The sequence below is a fragment of the Myiozetetes cayanensis genome, unplaced genomic scaffold (genome assembly GCF_022539395.1).
Source record: "Myiozetetes cayanensis isolate MyiCay16 unplaced genomic scaffold, myiCay2020 scf1, whole genome shotgun sequence".
NCBI classification, from domain to species: domain Eukaryota; kingdom Metazoa; phylum Chordata; class Aves; order Passeriformes; family Tyrannidae; genus Myiozetetes; species Myiozetetes cayanensis.
The window spans coordinates 132789314-132811502 of NW_026086604.1; the positions used below are offsets into that span (position 1 = coordinate 132789314).

General features: G+C 36.0%; 1 protein-coding gene across 4 annotated transcripts in view; it reads left to right on the plus strand.

The window, feature by feature from the left end:
* MLLT10 (MLLT10 histone lysine methyltransferase DOT1L cofactor) overlaps window positions 1-22189 on the plus strand; it is a 125158-nt gene that overhangs the window by 49843 nt on the left and 53126 nt on the right. For all 4 annotated transcript variants that reach the window (XM_050325336.1, XM_050325320.1, XM_050325326.1 and 1 more), the window contains 3 exons: window positions 7325-7420; window positions 13837-14092; window positions 16121-16687. In XM_050325336.1, coding sequence (XP_050181293.1) covers window positions 7325-7420; window positions 13837-14092; window positions 16121-16687 — 919 coding nt within the window. The remainder of the gene's footprint in view (window positions 1-7324; window positions 7421-13836; window positions 14093-16120; window positions 16688-22189) is intronic.

The following is a 22189-nucleotide window of genomic DNA, read 5'->3' on the forward strand; positions in this document are numbered from 1 at the left end:
CCCCTTCCTTCTTCTTCACTGAGTTTTATAACCTGGGCATGACACCACATGGACGGGATATATTTGGTTCAGTTGGGGTCAGCTGTCCTGGTTTTGTCTTCTCCCAGGTTCTTGTGCAGCCCACTTGCTGGTGGGGTGGGGTGAGGAGCAGAAAAAGGCTTTGGCTCTGTGTAAGCTCTGCTCAGCAAAAATGAGAACATCCCCATGTTATCAACACTGTTTCCAGCACAAATCCAAAGCACAGCTCCGTACCAACTACTGTGAATAAATTAACTATATCCCGTTCAAACCCAGCACAATTTCAATCCTATATCTGTGAGAGATGTAGAAGGAAAAGGTGCTTTAAGATACTCTTTTTCTTTGCTTTGGATCCTAGATTAGTTCAAGATTATTAGTACTTTGACTTTGTAATGGTTTCTAGAAGGTAGTTTGGATACATTTTTATGAAGCTGTGTATATGTATAATATTTTATATGCATATATGCTGTTCACCAGGTACAGTGTTTTGTGTGCTGGTAGACTGTATGCAGTTAAAGATGATCTGCAGTGTTAAGCTGACTGAACCAGGAGACCTGAATGTATTCCTTTTGTTTGCAATTCTATTTGCCTATTTTTTAATATAAATTTGACAGGTATCTTTAAGTTACCTTGCAGACAGTGGAGCATTTCACAGCATGTAACATAATACATATTTAAAAATTATAGTACTTGCAGTTTTTATCGAAATAAAGCTGAGCATTGACAATAAATAGTTGCATTAATTTAGTCTTGCACCATTTTTGAAGTTAAAAAGTACTACTCAAGTATTTACCACTTGAGTATCCATTACTACTCATTAATGTTAAACTGTGCAAATAACAGAAGCGTATATTTTAATATTAAATATCAAGTAGCTCATTCTGGATAAGAGCTGGTAGTCTTGGACCTCATAGATGCTTTGGATGGCATTTTTATTATTGATTCTTGAGTCTTTTTACCATTAACAGTGAAAATTTGGACCATCAGTCCTGTATTTAAGTGAGGCTTTTGAATATTTAAGTAATTACATCAAGGACTGGTACTTAAGAACAAGTTTTATCCTTAGAGCTGCATATGTATGTGTTTGAATGATACTGGCAGTACTGTTCAACCTCTCCCTATAAACTATCCCATACCTGTCTCCTTTTGTTACTGTGACTGCAGCAATGCTGCTGCTGCATTTCATTTTTTTGCTGTGGGTTATACCATTTAAAATGATAGCTAGATGAATACCTGAGCAAGGGTTGTTCTTGTAAAAATGAGATAAATTAGGATTTGAATTTGAAACTTGTGGACTGTGGACATCTTTCGTTCTGGAATTGTTACAGTTATATTGCTCCTAGTCTCGAATAAGAGGCCAAGCTGATCCGGTATTGGGGATTAACAAGAGCTATGTGCAGCTTTCCATTCAGGACGTTAGTTGTGATGGTTACAGCTCTGGATTTCTAGTCTTTGGTGGCACAGAGATACTGCAGAAAATCTATGAATGACAAAAGTACCAATCTAAATATTCTGTACTAACAACATTCTGATAAGTTGGAATTATTTGAGGGAATCAAGAACAGCAGATGAAAAATTACTGGTTTAGACATTCAGATGATTTTGATTACAATAATCAATAAGGAAAATAGATTTGAAAATGTTGTTAAGGTTTCTTCCCTTGGGACCACCAAAGGTAGTAGAAGTTTATGATTTCTGTGATAGAGATAAAAATGGAATAATTCAAGGTCCACCCAGGCAGTTTTGTCTTGAAGCACTAAGCACTGGTGATTGCTGATAGTGTGCATGTGTTTTAATTCTTCCAAAATAGAAGTTATTACTCTTCTGCCCCCTGAGCAGGTGAGTTGTTCTCTGTTCTGCGTCTGCTTCTTCTTGTGCCTGTTGCTGTCCATCTCTCATGTTTCTTCACAGAACTAACACAGCTCACTAAAACAGCAGAAAGCACTACACTTTGTTTTTTGTTGCTGCTGTTTAGTAGTTGAGTGGACACACAAGCTGAACAGTTCTGGAAAAGGTGAGAGCAGGGTTAGAAAACCTTTTTTTCTCCATCGTAACACTGAACTGTTAACTGCTGCACTTCAGAACATATTTTAATGAAATAAAGTACTGTAGAAGCCTCATTGGAGAGGGCTGTGCATTCTTGAGACAAAAATGAATTGCAATTGAATGTAAATACCTTCAGCAAGTTAAGTGATACTTCCATGTGGAAATGGTATGAATTAATAATGCCATTTAAGAGAAAAACTGAACTTATCCACTCCATCTGTACTAGAAAAGTTATTGTTCACTTGCATTATTCCTGAACATTGACGTCCAAACTGTGAAAAGATAGCTTTGATTACATCTATGTGTCATGGTTTAGGAATGGCACTCCCTAATTTTATTTCCACCCTCCCATACTCGCTCCCCTCCACCCTCCAGTGGGAGATAAAAAAGCTAGGGATTATGGGCTGAGATAAGAACAAGGTACTGGAAACAGCAGTGACATAAGAAAACCGAACAGCAACAGCAACAATCCTAATAAGAACAGTGTATAAAAGAGAGGGGATTTTACATCAAAATGCTCACTGACGTGGCGTGACCCCCGAGAGAATGAACAGAATTGTCGGTGGACCCTCCTCACGCCACCTTTTCTTCCTGACCGCAAGCCAGGCCTCTCCGCCCGTCCTGGAAGTGAGAATCTCTTACTGCCGACCCCCAGTGATGATGTGGATAGTATAGAATAACAGCCTAGACACGCCCACATGGCTCCCTTGGCTGAAACTAGGACATGTTGGTAACAGATTTGAGCTACAATGAAGTTATACATGTGTCCTTAAGTTGATCTTTCCATGAGATGGTATTTTCATTCAGGAGTCTGATAAAATGTTTCTCGGAAAGGATATTAAAGTGCTGACCTTTAGAGTGATCCAACATGTAAATAAGCTAAAATGAGCTGTATTTGCGAAGTCGTATTATATAATAATTTTGTAGATTCAATCTTTGTGGAAGAAATAAAAGTAATCAGAATGTCTTTTTTCTCCCCTTCCCATCCCCCTTCCCCCTGCCCCACAAGAGAGCAATGTACAGAAAGTGCTATAGAATTCCAGAAATCTTGCACCTTGCTTGTTTTCTTATCCTACAGCATGTAGGTGTTGGCGTTAAGATGGTATCACATAATTTTTAAGATAAAAACCAAAATCCAAAAATGGTATCTCTGGTGATAAATAAAGCTTTTTGATTAATCATGACATATGAACTCTAGGTATTTTATATTGTTATTTAGCTGCACCATAAGTCAGGGCTCTTCAGGTTCTAGGTTGAATAATGTTAAGCTGCTTACCCAGTGGCTGCATGGCAGTCACAGTTTATTTTTCTTAGAGTAACAAAGATTTCAGAAGCTGTCTAAATCTGGTCTGCTGAACTACCTTATTTGTGAACCAAGATTAAAGTTTCCTTCATTGATTTTGTAGGTGATGCTGTATTTTTTTACTATATTTCTTCCTTAGAATCTGTCTTCTGCTAAATCTTGGGTTTACAGGATGTCATATTGCATTTATCAACTCTGCATAGGTGTTTGGAACATCCGAACTCATGCTTAAATATATGAATGGGTTCTGCCTGCCCTCAGTGCTCCCTTAGCTTTTACTTACTGACAGTATTATTTTCAGTCCTTGTTAACAGTAATTTCTACCTTTTATTTTCCTTACTGTAAAGCCTGTAGGAGGTCAGGCACTTGATATGATTATCTTCCTTAGAATGGGGTATTCCCGTGTGGCTTTCTGGATGGATGTTTATCTTGGTGAGCTGCTGATACATGTTTTGGGGATTTTTCAGAGCTCTGACTGAACAGAGATCTTACAGAAGTGAAGCATTTAGAGTTGTCCATGAAGGGCTAGTGGTTTGTTCTTTTTCTGGTGATAGGGGAGATGACTAGCTTGTATGGCCTTTGAGACAGACTTGATTAAAAGCTGTCATATTTGTTAAACATTGTGGGAATTTGTGTCCCTCTTTTATTCCTTTTCTGGATTCCAAAGTGGGTATTACCGAACTCTTATTATACTTCGTATGCATTTTTATGGTGAGAAGAGGGTGCGACTGCATTGTGGGAGCTACGTCTCTTCATCTCAGCAGGCTGTTTTGGAAATTTTTGTTCTTACCGGTGTAAAATCTGAGCATTTCTTTCAAAGGTTTTCCTGCAGTGAAGTGTTCTCCACTTCTTTGATGTTATATGCATCTGGAGTCAATTCACATTCAGAAGTAAGACTTCTGAACTTTCCTAAGGAAGAAAAAAAAAGTAAAAAGGAAAAAATGGAGGAAAAATTATTAGAGGAGGCATAACTTAAAAGCAGGAGGGAATGTAGAGGTAAGGACAGCAGATGTCCTGTGAATGAGAGATTTGTATCCAAAAGGCTTTTGGTTGGGTTACCCCTCCAGTGGCCTTGAGTGTTAAGCTGTAACCTTGGTAAGCTGTCCTGTCAGACTTCGTGTTGATGCTTTGGATCTGGGAGAGGAATTTGATGTGTTTGCTGATGCTTCACTTTACCAAAATGAAGCATATTCTTTAATTTATGCCCTCTCCCTTCCTGCTGTTCTTGTATCCCCTTTTCCTTCTTCTTGACACCACCTTTTGTGTTGAGACTACTGTCAAAGTGATTTCAGTACATTGAAAAATGTAATTTGAAGTTCTCCTAACTGTTCTTTTGAACAGAATTTTATGTTTCTTTGCCTTTTAGATGAAATTAGTGAAAGTAAAAGAGCACTAGAAAGTCAACAGAAAAGATTGTAAAACATGTTCATTTTAAAAGTTATCCTACTGCTTACTGATATTGCTGTGAAGTTTCATCTTAAAGCATATTAAAGTCATTGCCCCTTGGCTCCAAAATTATAAATTAAAAAAAAATTCTTCAGGTGATTTGAATATGCTAGTAGAGTGATAAAACCTAAAGAGACTCAGGCAGTGGCTTAGCCATTTCATAGCTTCATTCTTGACGCTTGTCTGGGGCTCAGTGAAATTGGTACTTGAGTTTATCTAAACATGCACAAGATGATGTAGTAAGTTCGGTAACTAGCACTGGTGAAAGTCTTCTGGATCAGCAGATTTGATGGACAGTGTGGCAGTCTGGGTGTAGATGCGACTGGGTTTTCTTGATCTCTGCTTGTTTTTCTGGTAGTACGGGTAGCACTTTTGGGACTGTTATGTGTAAGATGGTATTGAAAAACCTGTGCAGTGCAGTGCAGTGCCTCCTCTCCGTATTTTTTTTTCTTTCAAATGTGTATTTTCCAGGTCTAAAAAGAGGCATGCAGTCTCCCCTTCAGGAAATCACAAAAGAAAACAAAAACAACTTCCCTGATCTAAAAGTCCTTCAACAAGCCTATTTTAGGTTTCAGAAATTTAAATCCTACCTTATGGTGTATATCATTGTACTTATGACCTACACACTTTATTGTGAAAGGAAAAAACTCCATATTTCTATCCCTGTGGCACAGTGAGGGAAAAACCCCAAGTTCACTTCAGAGTATAAAAACCCCAAACCTAGAAATCCCCATGAGCTTTTTAAAGACCTTCCTTTGAGTTTTAAGAAGTGTACAAGAATTGAAAGAACTCTATTGTATTCTAGCGTGTATATTTTTACATGAGATTTTGGTGACAATAGCTCTGTTACTTTATTTATGAACTTTCTTGGTTAAACTCTATTTCCTTTCTGGCAAAATTAGGTGATAAATTTAGTGGTTTGGGCTGGTTAGAGACAAGGTGGTCTTTAAGTCAGTTAGCTGATATTTATAGTTCATAAAGGTAGAGATAAACGTGTTTTGATTTCAGCTTTGCATCTAGGTTGTCAGTTATCTGATTCTATTTTATTAGAGAATTTGAGAACCCGTTCTCTTACTGTCTTAGGCTGATTCCATGAAATAAGTCTCTCATATTTCTTCCATTGTGACTGAAATAGAAAGCTTATACTTGGTCGTACCTCAGTATCTTGTCCTGGTGCTCGATGAGAGTGGTTGTGCAGCCCCTGCTGAACAAATCATGTTTTCTTTTGAGAGTCTGGATAATCATTTTGATAGAGAAAGATCAGCATGGGTAATTTTTAAGATCCAAAACAGTTACTGAATTTTCATATGGTTGTTCAGACTCACACATTTTGTGTTCCTTATGTTTTCAAGCTGCTCAATGGGATTTTTAAACCCCTTGTATCACTCCATATATATGCACTTTTTCTTACTAGCTTCCTGTTGCAGCAGTCATTCTGAACAAATAGCCATACCTTGTGCTGTTCTGTGGAGTTTTGTCTTAGTACCTGAAAACTTCACTAATACATAGTTAAAGAAACAAAATACCTGAGTGCCAGGGTAGCTTACAAGTAGCTTTCTCTCACACCTGTGGATTCTCTGCATAGACACTGACTGTCTAAATAAACTATATTATAATACTAAAGAAAAAATTACTTATTATGATTAAATTGGTAAAAATACTGTACTCCTTTAAGTTTAATTGTTAGTTTTGTCATGTGGGGTATTTTTTTTTAAAGTATTTTTCTGAACTGTTTAAACAAATGCAAATTGGGTCTGATTCTGTAATCCTCTAAGAATTGATTTCTACCAGTATGAAATACTTCTCTTATACTCTAAAGGCTCTGGTTTAAAAATTTATTTTCTCCCTGTTTGCACAATTTCATTCACACTGCCAATGCTTCATTTTGTGTCTAAAAAATAAGAATTAAGAAAAACTGCAGTAAATTCTCAGCTCTTTTAGAAAGAATATTTGACTTGTATAGCTTTTGGTATTTTACACAGTTTACCATGGAAGATACTTACTTAGTCTGTAAAATGTATGCACCTTTTTGGGAATGAAATCTAAATCAGATTTCACATTCTTATGCATGGAGAGTCAGTAGGGGAGCCAAAGCTAAAACCTTGCATTAATTTACATTAGTATCCAACCAAAAAGTACTGTAGAGGTGCAGAAATGCAGAAAGATCTTTGGTGAAAAATGGAGGAAGGTATCTGAAGCAGAAGCCATGACTCAGTTTTTAATCCAGCTTCTTTTGTTGATTAATTGATTGTTGGAAATATGGAGAATATTAACACCAGTTGATTCATAAATGCTGGCTATAAATTAAGAATTTCAGTTTGTGTACTTTGAAAGCAGATATAAATACTTGATTTGCTTTTAAAAATTACAAAAGTTTCAAAACATTAGTATGGTTTCGAAATAACATTGTTGCCATGTCTCTTAAATTTTGGTAACACTTGATGCTATACAAAATGGGTTATGTTAAAGATGAAGCTGAACTTAGTTTGTATTCTGTTTTACAACTTACAGAAATATAAGGAGAAAGATAAACACAAACAAAAATACAAGAAGCAGTCGGAGTCCTCACCATCCTTGGTTCCATCTCTTACTGTAACTACAGAAAAAGTAAGTCAGTGTGTTTTTTCTCCTCTTCCACTTCAATTACTTATGTTGAAATTTCATGGTGTAATCATTCCATATCTATAAACAGGGGCTTTATAATGGCATTAATTCTGTAATTATCAAACACACTTGGTATTTTTTCCTATAATGTAAAATCCTAAAATGCTTTGAGGTTTTCCATACGGAGAAAGGCTTAGAGAGTTTTGTATTTAAATTGTGAGGGATTTAATGACTCCAGTCAGGTGCCACTGATACTCCAGTAAATTTTATTTAATTGAATTATATTTAATAATTTGAGCAGTTTTAGAAAGTCTTTCCTTTGAAATTTACTTGTGTGTGCTGAGCTGACACTGAAAAAAACCCCATGTAATTATGAAATTACAGCTCATGCTTCATATACTGTAATATCATATTGCCTTTTTAGCAATCTACTCTGTTAGGTTCTGTGGCCTTTCCTTCCTGATAATATGCCAGCAAATACCTAACTCCAGGGGCAACATGCAATGTTAAATAATGAGTTCTCATTGTACTTGACAAGAATCACTTTTGCTGTCCACCACTGACATGAATTTTGGCATTACAGGGTGGGCAGTACTATTGAGAAATGGGTTTACTGATCTCAAAGTTGGAAAACATTTGTCCCGTTCACGTGGAAATGTTTGACATCAGGGTCAGGAAGTCATGGTTTGAAAACATTATTGCACAGGTCATTGTAGATCATTGTGCTTTACCAGAGCTATTGGGGCTTGTGGTAACTGTATGTGGTTTGGTTCTGAGCTGTTACACTCAAGAAATATGTATCTGTATATGGTACACCAAGACCTTGTCAGGGTGAAGTGATTGAAATACTGAGTTTATCTCTAAGTCTCTGGAAGTATTCCCTCAAATAGCGGTATCGATTTCGAGAGTAATCTCCAAGAAAGGTAGATTTTTAGTATGCTTTGCATATTTCTTTATTCTGAGTAGTAAGATTATCAAGTTAAGAATTGCATACCTGTTAACATCCCATTATTTGTGACTCATGCTTCTATTAAGTCTTGTTTCTGGTTCTACTGTATTCTCTTTGACGCTGTTGTGTCAAGTAAGATAGTGTCAGTGGTTTTCTGAAACTCTCAGTAACTCTCTATTGTAAAAAAGAAGGAAAGGTAGAGTCAATTTGCTGCTTTGTTGTTTTGATTTAAGAGCTATTAGAGATTGCAATCGGTGAGTGTGACAGTTTTTTTGAAATTAAGTTGTAGAACACTTTGAGTAGTATTGACTGGTCCATGTGATTTGTTACTTCATTTTATTAATTTACTTGAAATGTATTCCTCTCAAGTCTGAGATAACTTGTAAAATTCATAGCCTGTAAAAGAGGCTTCTTGTGTGGGAACTTACTGTGAACTTTACAACTTTGGTTCAGGTTTTATGCTATGTATGATCTTATCTTTCTTGAATTACATCCTTCTTGTACTTTGATTATCTAATAATCATAAGTTTTTACAAAAAGTGGTATTAGTGTATATTTTTGTAAAAGTCAATGGAAATATATTGAAATATTGATTATTTTTTTACTTCTTGCCTATTAGAGTACGCTTTTAATGCCAAAGACACAGTTGGATTCTTTTTTTCTGCAAAGCTTTTTTCTCACTGCTTTGTCCTCCTTATACTTTTCCTAATTACAATGTTAGTCCTCTGGGTAGTCACATGGGTGAGCTAGAGCAAGTTACTAAAGTCAACAAAAACTCTCTTAATTCTAGAAGTTAAATTATAACTGAAATAAACTAAACCAGAATATTTATTGTGGAATTTAAATATCAACATTTACCTTTTTAGTTTTCTTTTCTAGCATTATGCATCCTGTGCATTTTCTTTAGCTAACCTATCTGCTTCATTTACTACCTTCTTTTTATAATGCTTCATATTGTCTGGAAAATTGGTGTTCAGATTTTAAATGAGGTTACTAAGTGTGATTATGTTTTTTTAAAAAGTAACTGCTGGATATGTGGAAGTGATTTTTTGTGGTTAGTTCCTTCAGTTAAGTTTTTTTTTCTAAGTTTTGGCTTCACTATTTACATGGATTTGCTTTTCTGGGTTATAAATTCATAATGTGTTCCTCAACATTTTGAAATTTTAATAATGAAGTAGACTTTTTTTTTCTTCTGAGATAAATATTTGGGTTTCAGAATATTGTATTAGTGTGTTACTTTTATGTGTCCTTTTACATAGAATTGTCAGAATTGGTTTGGACTTGATGTGTGTTTCACAGCAGTATCTCTTTGCATTGAATGCATCACTTTGTTATGGTATATAATCATTTCTGCTACCCTGGTGTTCCTGTGGGGGGAACTGAAATTTGAAATGAAATTTGTTTTTTTTTTTTAAAGATGTTAAATCCTTTGTGATATAAATGTAATGACCATTTATGCAAGTGATGCCTTAAAGGATGTTTTTATCTGGATGAGTGGCTTCTTAAGATAATATCATGGAAGGCTGCAGAATAAACTGTGGATTTACATTATGTGAGTTAGTGTATGTGGATTGCCTGTTTGTTCTGCAGAATTTAATTCCAAGAAATTTTACTGAGGTTCCAGTCCATGCCGTTTTGAGAGGCATTTTCGTGCATCCCTGTAATGCCTCAGTAAATGTTTTTTAGTCTGAACCAGTCAAGTTTGAAAGAGTTTGAAATAAGAAATTCCTGACTACTCTTTGATGTATCTACTAGCAGTTTTTTCACTTTTGGGACATAGATACAGAATGTTTTAAGAAGAAATAGTATAACTTAGGAATTTGAATTCTCTGGCTGCCCCCTGGTCTGCAGGGGCACAACTGCCTCACCATGGGCTGCAGGGGAACCTCAGCTCTGGAGCCTGGAGCACCTCCTCACCCTCCTTCTGCACTGACCTTCATGTCTGCAGAGTTGATCCTCTCACATGTTCTCACTCCACTCTCCTCTGGCTGCAGTGGCTTCTGCCCAGTCACTTTTTTTTTCCTTCTTCACCATTTCTAATGGTCTTGGAGTGGCTGGCACTGGCTGTGCTGGACTTGGGAGAAGCTTCTAGCAGCTTCTCACAAAAGCCACCCCTATAAACCCACCCACCCCTCCCCACTATCAAACCCTAGCCATGCAAACTCCAGTGTTGGTTTTGGACTTTACTCTTACCCTCTGGCATTTTTGTGGAGAATTACCTGCCATGGTCCTTCCCTTCTCTGTGCAAGAGTACTGCCTTAGAGCTAAAGGCTGCTCAAGACTTGGAATGTACTTTGTATAGCAAGAATGATTATTATGCCTTTACCATAAATCTAAACCTTTCCCCAGAAGTTTTAGGACCTGCTGCAGATGGATGATATAACTCTCAGGGCACACAGAGTGATGTATGGGGAGCGTAAAAACGACAGTAGCTCTCTGTGCACCAAGTGGGCAATGTGAAAGTGTGCTTTCCAGAAAAAACCCCTGCAGACTGGTTTATGGGAGGTGTAAAGGAGCCTATCACATACACACAGTTAGCTTGGTAATTGCACGAGCAAGTACTGAGTGTTTTCTGAGAACAGGTTTAACATTCATGAAATAGTCAAGCCCTGCCAGACTCAGGAATGGCATTGGGTGACAGCATCTGTGGAATCTCCTTTTCGGGAGATGTCTGTATTGAAATGAAGGGAAGTACCTGACTGCAGTGTGAGCAGTCAGTGGGGCAGCCTCGAGGAGTGTATTCATTTGAAATGCATTGCAAGCTCAGGGGGAGCTGCAGAGGCTGAAGCCATTCTGTAAATAAGCAGAGGTGTTCTGCCTCTATCCTCAGGTTCTTGCTCCCTGCCACTCACACTCCTGACCTCAGAAAACACCAAACCAAACAAACAATTTAACTTTGCCGTGGTATATTAAGGTTTCTCTGAAACATTTCTATTAGGTCTTTGCCTGTTAGCACTTAGCATTTTAGACAGCAGTTTGTTTAGTGGTGGGAAGGTTATTGTATGAACCCATTAGCTTAATAAGCTAAAGTTTTGCTGCAGTTTTACCTTAAATTCTATTGCATGTCTGGGGGATTCTGGAAGCAATTGATATAGGTGTATCTGGATTAGGACACTTTGTTGCAATTAACTCCTTAAATTAAGAAGTATAATTTGTGGGCAAAAAACCCAACCCAGCCAACGAAATGATACTAATCTTACTTGGCTTAGGGTATGTTGCATTATATTAGTGCTCAAGATAGGCTGAGTAAGCATGTGGATTTCAGTACACTTTACAGCACCTTCCAAAACACAAACAGCTGGTGGAGCAAAAAAAGCAGAAGTGATATGCATGCATGTTCTCCAAAATCTGCCAAGAGTGGGATTCAAACCATTGATTGCAGTCAAACCAAATTCCACACACTATTTGCAAATTAATGCTTACTTGTCACTACCTAGCCCTGACCAGTCTGTATGGCTCTGTTAAACTCTTTATTTCCCTTTAAAATAAACAACTATTTAAAAAATCCTGCAGGAACAGGGAAGGGGGACTAGATATCATTAAACTATGTTGCTTTCTATAGAGAATTAGCCTTACAATTAGTACTAACTGAGTTGATAGGAGATATGAATTAGTCTAGGAAGGTTTTTGGTAAGAGGAGGAATTTTGGATCTTAGAAGGAACCTGACTTTTGGTTTGGGTTATTGTATGTCTGGAAATCCTTTGTTCAAATGGCCCAAGTTTGAACCATTGCTTCTTAACTCAAGGTCAAGTGACATACCAGTTTCCAGAAAACTGAGCATACTGTGGACTTTCTAATAGTTCAGAAAGTTAACTACTATACTTACCTTAAAGTTGTTCTATCTTCATTAGAGACACCAATATAGTTATATGAATTTGAGGTAAATTATTTTTAACATTGTACTGTACCAGACTTAAACTGATTTTTCTTCACTGTTGTATAGAAAATCTGTAGTATATTTTTATAGCATCTGATAGTAATTCATACAGAGTGGTATGCAACAGATTGAAACTTTTGCCTTCCTCAAAGCTTGTATATTTAGTTGTCTTCTGTCGTTTGCAACTGAAAAGTAAGGTTTATGTAAATGTCTTAGCTGTTGTAGTAAAATATGGAAAACTTTGTATAGCTGGTATATAAAACTGTTTGTAAAGATGAAGAAATGTTTTGCTATAGGCCTAAATTCAGCAAGCATCCCACTTGGGAAAGGAAAAATATGTGTATATGCTCAGTTTTAAGAGCATATACATATGTGTTTGTGTGGTCTTTAATCAAGATAAACACAGATACTATTTTAAATTCTGTTCTATAAAGAACTGAGAAACAAGCTCATTTTGAACAGATGAGTAGCTTCTAGTTTGATCCGTATTTTTTAAGAAGCTTTAAACAGCTATTTTAGTAGCTGATTTAAGTATAGATAACAGTTGAATGTTTTCTCCTTTTTCCTGATTTTGCTTTCTTTTTTGTTCCTCTGTTACTAAAATTCTACTGTCACATCTCCACATTTTTTTTAGTCATGAGAACAATTCTGTTCCTTTGTATGGTTTCCTAATGTTGTACATGCAGTTTCCCTGCCCACCTAATTACTTTCTGTGACCCTCTTTTGACTGTTATTCATCAGTATGTACAGTTGTGACAAAATTTAACAGAAGAATAATGCACCTAAAGATAAAATGTTTGAAGGCCCTTTGAAGAGTTGTATGAGTACAGAAGAGCCAGAATTCTTGGGGGTGGGTGGGGATTGAGGAAGAAATTTGCACTGAAAGCTCAAGAGTGTTATTTTCCTTTTACTTGCTGTCAGACAGTGGGTTTGAAGTAGGTGTGTCTTGGCCAAGTAGATCTCATATGTCTTCTTTACTTGATGATAATTAAGGAACTGGATGGATGGGACAGTTCAGATGGCAGAGAATCCTGGTGTGATGATGGGAAAGAAAGACATAAGGGGCAGTTGGGCTTGTTGATTTTGGTTTGGTGTTGAGACTATAAAGTCTTAAAAATGCAAGTTCTGAAGCCTTCAACAGTTCCACTGCTGATGGAACAACATTTCCAGTTTCACAAAAAAAGCTGTATAAAAATTTTATGTTCAGAAAAGCATTTAAAGTTAGTTTTTAATTTTTAATTCTGAGTATAAAATAACAATATCCTGTTTAAATAGACTGTAAAGACTGTAACCATAGATATGAGATGAATGCACTGATCTCAGTGAAGTAAAAATTTCAACCAAAGCCATTAGTTCTATGCATTTTTTTCCATAAAATGAAATTTTATCTACCTTAGTTGTTTGCTGAGAATCTTCACAGTTCAGTTTCTGTAACTCTTGCTGTTTCTAGTTACATTACTATTTGAACACTTCTCAGCTTGTTTGAAAGAACAGGGTCTTTTAACAGTTCTTTTGTTGCAGTTTTTTTGTGTGGTTGCAGTTTTTTTGTGTGACCTGTTTCTTTTATTTCTTCTCTCTTATCAAAATGCCAGACATACACAAGCACTAGCAACAACTCCATGTCAGGCTCCTTGAAGCGACTGGAAGATACCACAGCTCGATTTACAAATGCAAATTTCCAGGAAGTTCCTACACACGTTTCAAGTGGAAAAGATTCCTCAGAGGCTAGAGGGTCAGAGAGCAAAGGGAAGAAATCTGCAGGTCACAGCTCAGGTCAGAGGGGAAGAAAGCCTGCTGCTGGAAGAAATCCAGGAACAACTGTGACTGCAGCTAGCCCTTTTCAGCAAGGTACTGATGCTTATGCTGTAATGACATGAATTAGAAATTTTATATATTTAAAACTTGAAAAGTAGTTAATCTTTTGTCCTCAATAATGAGAATGTTATTTCACTTTGGTGAAAGAAACAGCTTTTTTCAGGCCAAAAAGTTTGTTGTCGTAACATGAAAAAGAGGGTCATGCATCTTAAAGTGCAGAAGTGATGCTTTTGTTCAGACTGTTAAGGTATTCTCTTTATCTGCTAAGAACAGAAGTACCTTTATATGCTGAAAAGTTAATCTGGAGTAAACTTTAGCATGGATTTGAGTCTAGAGGTCTTTCTTAACTCTTTAAAGGAGTAGCAGTAATGGTTTGTAGTCAATGCACATTAGAATGAAACTGGATTACCTAATGGATAGGATGCAGTAGCCCCTAAATAATTTTTCAAGATGCAGACATTTAAAGTATACTATTTTCTTCAATGTGAAAGACCTTTTCACTTATTTTTTTTTTAATTGTTGAAATATATGAACAGAAAATGATTATGTGACAAGTATATATGGTTTATTTACCTTAAGTAACACAAAGTTTTTACTTTATGAACATGCTAAAACCATGCACTATTGACACTTACAAAAAGCAAATTTTAGTGTGGCATCTTTGTCAGAGTTGAAGAAAGATTAAAAAAATGAAAAGTTTATGTTTTTATTCTTTAACCAATAAGACATTTTTTTGAAACAGAACAAACCAGACCTTCTATGAAGTAGTTGTTTTTCAGTAATTTTCACTGTGGTTTGTAGTAACTGACTGTCCTTTATACTTTGTGATGTTGCTTTGAATTTATTTATGCAGTGAACACTTGGAAATATGTCTAGAACTCTTAAGATATTTCAGGCCTTTTTACTTGAAAGAAATGGAAGTGTTTTTTCGTTTAAATTCTCAAAACTTTGAAAATTGCCTTCTGGAATTTAAAGTAAAATCTTACTCACTGCAGATGGCAAAATAGATCTTTACTATGTTCATGTATTTCCTTTAAGGCTGTATTAAGTGAAGTTGATTAAACTTATTTAAAATATAAAGCAATGATATTTTTATTATTTTTTAAAATGCCATATTAATGTAAATTGTATTTTAAATGGAATTCTTAACAGTATTTTCTGAAGTACTAATGATAAAACATTAATTTTTAAAGGGCATGGTTTTTTAATACCTACTGTCATATTTAGCAATGTTTTCTTGATGGGATAGTTGTCATCAGTCTGAGTTCTGTGAAATAATGCACACATACATCCACTCATATAAAATTACTGAATTTCAGTGCAGGTAGATGTTTGTGTTTCCCAAGAGTGCTCCATTTTCTGCCTTGCATGCAATAATACAGTGATGAAATGACTGCATTCCAGATACTATAGAGACAATGTAGTTCTGTTACACAAAAGATAGTTGTAGTTCTGTGACAGTGCTAAAAAAGTCTTAAAATGCCAATGTTATACACTGTTTTTCACTTACTCTCTTGTGCTTTTGAAAAATACCTCTTCTGTGGGACACCTCCTCAACCAGGGTAAATTAAATACAGTTGCTGTTCCTTTGACCTGTGCCAGCCCCTTGATTTTGGGTAGAATGGTAAAGAAGATTGCAGAGCTAGTGTAGATGTGATCATAGCACATTTCTATCAGCCTTCTTTTTGTATATGTGCATGTTTAAAAAAACCTGCTCTGACTTGGTGCAAGTGTTTGTTTATTGTGGTGGCTTCAAAACATGATGGATGTCGAAGTTGCCTAAGCAGCAGAGTTCTTACTCTCCTTGTATTCATTTTTACCTTGTTTGTGCTCCAGATTCAAATCTGAATCTCGGACATGAATCCGAGAATCGTATCCATCAGAACGAAGATCAGCAGGAGAACCAACGAGTTACTTAAAAAAATAAATTCTTTAGCTCTTGGTAATGCTTTTCCTAAAGTCCTTACACACCAAAGTTTTGTATTCTAAGATAGTAATATTTCCCATCAGTTTTCATCAACTACAGGTTAAAAAAAAAACACCTTTCTTTTTCTTTTTTAGGAAGCTTTTTGGGCACTCCTGGGAGCATAAAGTCATCTTCTGGAAGTTCAGTTCAGTCTCCCCAAGATTTTTTGAGTTTTACAGACACAGATCTGCGAAGTGACAGTTTCACACATTCTCAACAGACTTCATCAACCAAAGATGTACATAAAGGAGAGGCTGGGAGTCAGGAGGGCAGTGTCAATTGTTTCACTTCCTTAATTGGTCTCCCTTCATCATCAACTGTTTCCCAATCTAAAAACTTTGAAAGCTCACCTGGAGACATAGGTAATTCAAGCCTTACTTCTACAGCATACAAACGAGCTCAAACTTCTGGAATAGAAGAAAAAACTGTAACAGAGAAGAAACGGAAAGGAAATAAACAAAGTAAACATGGGCCTGGTAGACCCAAAGGAAATAAAAGTCAAGAAAGTCTTTCCCATCTTTCAGTTTCTTCTGCTTCCCCTACTTCATCTGTGGCATCTGCTGCAGGAAGTGTGACAAGCTCTGGTCTTCAAAAATCTCCAACTTTGCTCAGGAATGGAAGTTTACAAAGTCTTAGTGTTGGTTCATCTCCAGTGGGTTCAGGTAGGCATTTATTGGATTTGTTTTCTTACCTCAAAATATGTTTTTATTATTTTAGCTGTAATTCTGAGTATGCTTCCAAAAACAGAGTATCATTTAAAGTATCATGAAAGTCACATTGGGGGAAAAGGTAAAAATTAGAATGAGACTGTTGGAAGAGTAAGTTTTGTTCTGTGTATAACAGGTGCCACTGTGCTGTCCGTGGCTGTAGTACATTGACACGTGTATTGGCCCATAGGCTGTATAAATGCAGGTTTTGAAGCTGTAGGGGGAAAAGTAAGTTGCATGAAAATAGGTTTTTTTGAAATTACATGTGACAGGTTTAGCTAAAATAAGTGATAATACAGACTGTATTGTCTGTATGTTCTGTTACACAGAGAAAACAAAATTGTTACTCAGACATGTCAGCTGTGCTGAGTATGTCCCTCAATTACTTTTTCCCAATTTAGCTTTAACTAAAAATCAAATTGTCTATATGGAGAATTACCAGTTTAAACATGCAAAAGTATATTCTGAATCTGGACTCCTGTGCAGCTGGATGACATTCTAATATTCTTGTGTGCTTTTTAGCAATTGAAGTTGGCTGGTTTGTTCTTCCTCTGTTTATGTGCATCTGGGGCTGTGAGAGGCTTTCTGTTCCCGGTAAACATGCGTGTGGAATGGCCTAGCAGAATACTGTATCTACCAAAGTCTTTGTTGCTCTGAAGTTTCTTTCAAAGCTTTTGTGTTTGGATAAAAATAACAAACTACCTGGCTTTTGAAACTTTGAAATTCTGTCTTTTTTGTTGTAGTGGGATTTTTACCTAATTTTTCAATTATGATGGAAAAGAGAAATGGAACTTGAATATTTGCTTGTGGGCAGGGTTTTATGCTTTTCATATTGTATATTTTCATTGTATAAGCAAGAGATACTTTTTAAATATACATGCTTCAAGAAACAAAAACACTTCATATTTTCTTTAGAACAAGGAAGGCAGGTACTTAAAAACTTGATCTTAAACCCACACTGTTAGAAATCTGTTAGATATAGGCAAATGGTGATTTTTATTATGGGTAAAAAAGACTATTTTATTAGGCAATAGCAGTGGCAACTATATTGAATACTATTTTTCCTGTATTGAAATCATCAGGGAGAAATGGTTTATGACAGAACTTAGAGTTCATTGTTTATCTTTTTGTTTGAAATACAATTTTAATAACAAGTTCACCTCATACCTGTTACGAACAGAGACCATCTTGCAGATTTATGTCAGTGTTCTGATTATTATAGTACGAACTCTCTTAATCCTTTGTAATCTCTTTGAGGTGGATTATGTATCATTGTAGTTGGAGTAACAGAAGTACAAGGTCTTGGTTTGAAGTCAATGACCTGTGTTTCGCCCCTTATATTTGTCTGAATATTCTGGTCTTGTCAGCACCTTGCGCAGGCCTTTCCATGGCCAGGTCCATCCTTACTTCCTCTGTCCTCTTTGTTAGATCTCACTCTTCCATCTATAAAATGCCCGTGATAATGTTAAACTCCTTGTTTTGAAATACGTGGTTGGAAATACCGGGTACGTTTATTATTTTTGTTGTGATATTCAGTCTATAATTTCACTTCTGTTAAACATACTTAGATTCTTAGTAGCCAGTGTTACACCCGTTCTCTAAAACTGATATTTTCTGAAGCTGCCAAAGAATATGAATGAAAACCAAACAAACAAGCAATATCATCCCAATAAAAAAAAAGAAAACCCAAAGATACAAAACCAAAAGGGATGTCTTTGTCTTGGAGGATGAGCTCTAAATTTATCCAGAAAATACTGTTTGAACCAGAACATACTGTTTTAATGTACTCTTCTCCCTCATTTCCCCTTTCCCTTATGGTTGTAGTGCTACTTTCCTCACTTCATCATAAGCATTTTCTGGGTTTAGCAGTCCATTTACAACTTTGTTACAATGAGGAAGGGCATATGAGTGTTATGAATATTATCAGAAACATACATTTTCTCAGGTATAATATGTGGATGTTTCTCTTTGAAATGTGTCTACGTTTTCCAATAACAAAATCTGACATATGAATCTAAATTAGATGACCCAAACCCCAGAGTAAGATTTTGTTCACGTAAATGTAGCAAGAGAAAATACAGGGTACTCAAGTCAAAAAGTTTTTATTGACTCTTACTTGGAATTGCTTTCTTACTTCAAAGAAGCAGAATCGGGAATGAGCTAGATCACACTAAACGAAGCTTTGAAACACTTTTTCAAGAATCTCTTCCTGTTTTTTTTTTTTCTGTTTTAATAACCTTCCTAACTGCAGCTATCTGAAGCTACTATTCTTTTTCAGTTTTCTGAAGAGTTCTTGTTGAGATCCCTAAAAAGTGCGAAAAACGTGACCTCAGAAATGTATAATTGTGTTCATAGTTAATGCTCAAATTAGATAAAATGTGAAGGAAAGCTTATTTTACGAGGTAATGCTGATTCATTGTGTGCTATTTATACATAATTAAATGTCTTCCATAGAAGTTTTATTCAGAATAAGTATATTCAGCTCATTTTGTGAAAATATTTGTCCTCTCCAAACTTTTATCCAGTTCACAAGACTTCTGTTTCCTGATTAATAAGAACAGAGAAGTACCATGAATAGTATAAGGACATGTAATTAAAAGCTGCAGCAGCACATACACACAGGTTTTGTTACAGTTGCCATGCAACTGGTCTGGTGTGTTCAGATTTTGATCACTTAAATGTTCAATCTTTGTGGCCCTTATGATTTTTTCTGAAATATATTGATAACCTGTTAGGAAACACTGAAATGAGATTGGGCATAAGGAATTTTTGTAGTAAATTAACGTTTGATCTCTCCCTGTTTAAAGAAAAAAAATTCTTTAGCTCGTAACAGCTGATTTACAAACCATACTTATCTTTCTGTTGGGATTTCACAGGCACTGTAAGATTATTGTCTAGGAAGATATAAGTCAGTTGTCAGTGGGAGTTATATAAGGCTGATACTGCTTCACCCCAGATGGGCTGGTCTTTGGAGTGATTTCAAGATCTGAATTTTTTTAATGGAGCTGTGCATGGTGAAGGGAGGGAGGGAAGGAAGAGTGGGTTCACCTGAACTCTGCAATTTTAAAGAGCTATTTAACTTTTTAAGTCTGATAGTTGTGTTCTCAGCATCCTTCTAGGGAATAATACCTCAAGATTTCTAGTCTGTCCTGTTGTAAACCATTGATCCCTTCTGCTGAAGGCTTTTATTTTTTTGTATTTTTCTGTCAAGCAGTTTGTGTGGCTCTGGCTCCTCTTTGTTTGGAGTACCCTCCAGTGCATGAAGAACTTCCTGAGAACTCAGGTCCCACATCAGTAGGGAAAAGAACATTTTATTTGGCATACGACACTTTCTGACTTTTGTGGAATAATGTAGCAAGGTAAAATGGAAAGCAAGCAAGTATCAGAAGTCAGCTGAAATTTCTGTTTCATGGTAGATAAAGTACTTTTGCAGTTGTCTTCAAGTTCGGCCATGGATACTTGCTGCTGGAAGTATTACAGTGCTTCAAGCACTTCTCTGCCTTTCCCAGTTCTGCTACTGACCACAAGTGTACAACAAATTCTATAGTATCAACTTCAGTAGCTAAGTACTTAGAGGGATGATTTGCTTCAATATTTAAATTTGTGTATAATTGATTTTATGCCCTTACAAGTACTGTAAACCCTAAAAAAGCTTATAAAGTAATTATCTTTTTTTCTTTATGAAGACTGTAGAAGGTTAACTTACAAATTGGGCCTCAAAATGGTTAGCCCATTGTTTCAGCACCATTGCTATGCCCATCTTCTGGAATTCCTTTGTCCCAGTTAAGGCAAACTTATAATTTGTCTTCCTACATTTTTATCTCTGCATCATATATATTCTACCCTTTACCAGTCTTCAGTATGCTCTGGTTGGTAATACTAGAAAGTTTTTGGAATAAAGGACACATCTGAAGCCAGTGTTGTACTAATATAGCAATGTTTCAAGCTCTAATTGAGAAACTGTTTATGTTTTTTAGGGAGAAAGAGGGACTCAGGTCTTTCTGAGTTGATCTTATGTCTTATGCAGTCAAATTTCAGCTTTACATACAAGTTCTCTAAATGCTTCAGCTTAGTTCCATGTATTTTATTCTCCTTTCTCATCTGATTCAAGCAGTGATGGAACCTTTGTCAAGTGTTACAAGTGCTATGCTGGGCAAGATCACTGTGCTGTTAAGCTCATTGTCGTGCTGATGATGTAAGAGAACACTGAGTTTCAAAGTAGAAAAGTAACTTGAAATCTTTCTTGTTCAGATACTGAGTCCCTCAGTATCTGTACATTAAATCTTCATGATTCTGTGTTTAAAGTTTGACTTACTAACTAAATCTATTGGTAGAAAGAGTTTAGAAAAAGTTACTCTGAAACAGTTTGTGCTGTTAGGTTCATCTGCTAAGGACACCAACTCAGAAGAAGAAGTCTTGCTGTGTTAAAAGCCAGTTTGTATTCCAGAGGAGATAGAATACAAAGAAAAAATTGATACTAATAGATATTAATGTCCTTTTAGGACTAAGCAAACAGTGTAGAAAACACACAGGGCAAACTTAACATGCAGAGGTTTTCATTCTTCGTATTTGAGGCTCAGCAGAAGAGGTGTTGAGATTGGTGAATGGTGTACAAGATTAAAATGTTAAAATTGATGTTTGTTGGTATAGAAAACATGGAGACATTCATCAGGTAGTAGGGAAGAAATCACATGAGGTAGTAGTTTATAAAGATCGGGATTATCATGAAAGGGATCCCTTCATTAGTGTTCTTAACTAAAACAGTTGTTACCAGCAGCTACTAGGTAGAACATGATCAAGTGAGAGAAAGCAATAGTTGAACAATTCTCATTTCTGAAAATTTAGATATATTTTCTAGAAGATACAATTTAGTTCTTCTTTGCTGGTGCAGGACATTCTAAAGCTAAGAAGTCAATGTGCTTTCAGAGATTGTTGTTGATTCTTACCTATGAACCTAATTCTGTACTGTATTATCTCTTTGATTTCTAAAAAAAAAATTAGCATGGTGCATCAGTTTAGCATATGAAATAGTCTGTAACTGGGCAAAGAATGCATTTCAAAATACAGTAGTTAGTAGTGAATTGTGAGGCAGCATGGGTCTGCAGAAATTGGTTTGCAACACAATATGTTCTATGCTTTTATCAGAGATTTGGAAGACATTAAGTCACCTTTGCTGCTTTAGGGGTTCAGGGTGGTTTCTAAAACTGTATATTGTAAAAAATGAACTTAAATGTAATGAATTCCTTGATTGAGAAGGCTGTGTACAAAAAATAATGAACAATGAACACATCTCTTCTAACAGATATGTTTTGAAAACAATTATGAAGAACTTCTGAATAATAATAGAGAACTGAACATTATTTCATATTGAGATGCTTTAGGGGAGACAAAGGCTATTGTGATCCCTGTGACACTCATTTCAAGAAGAGGTAGAAAAGTTACATCACTTGAAATTAT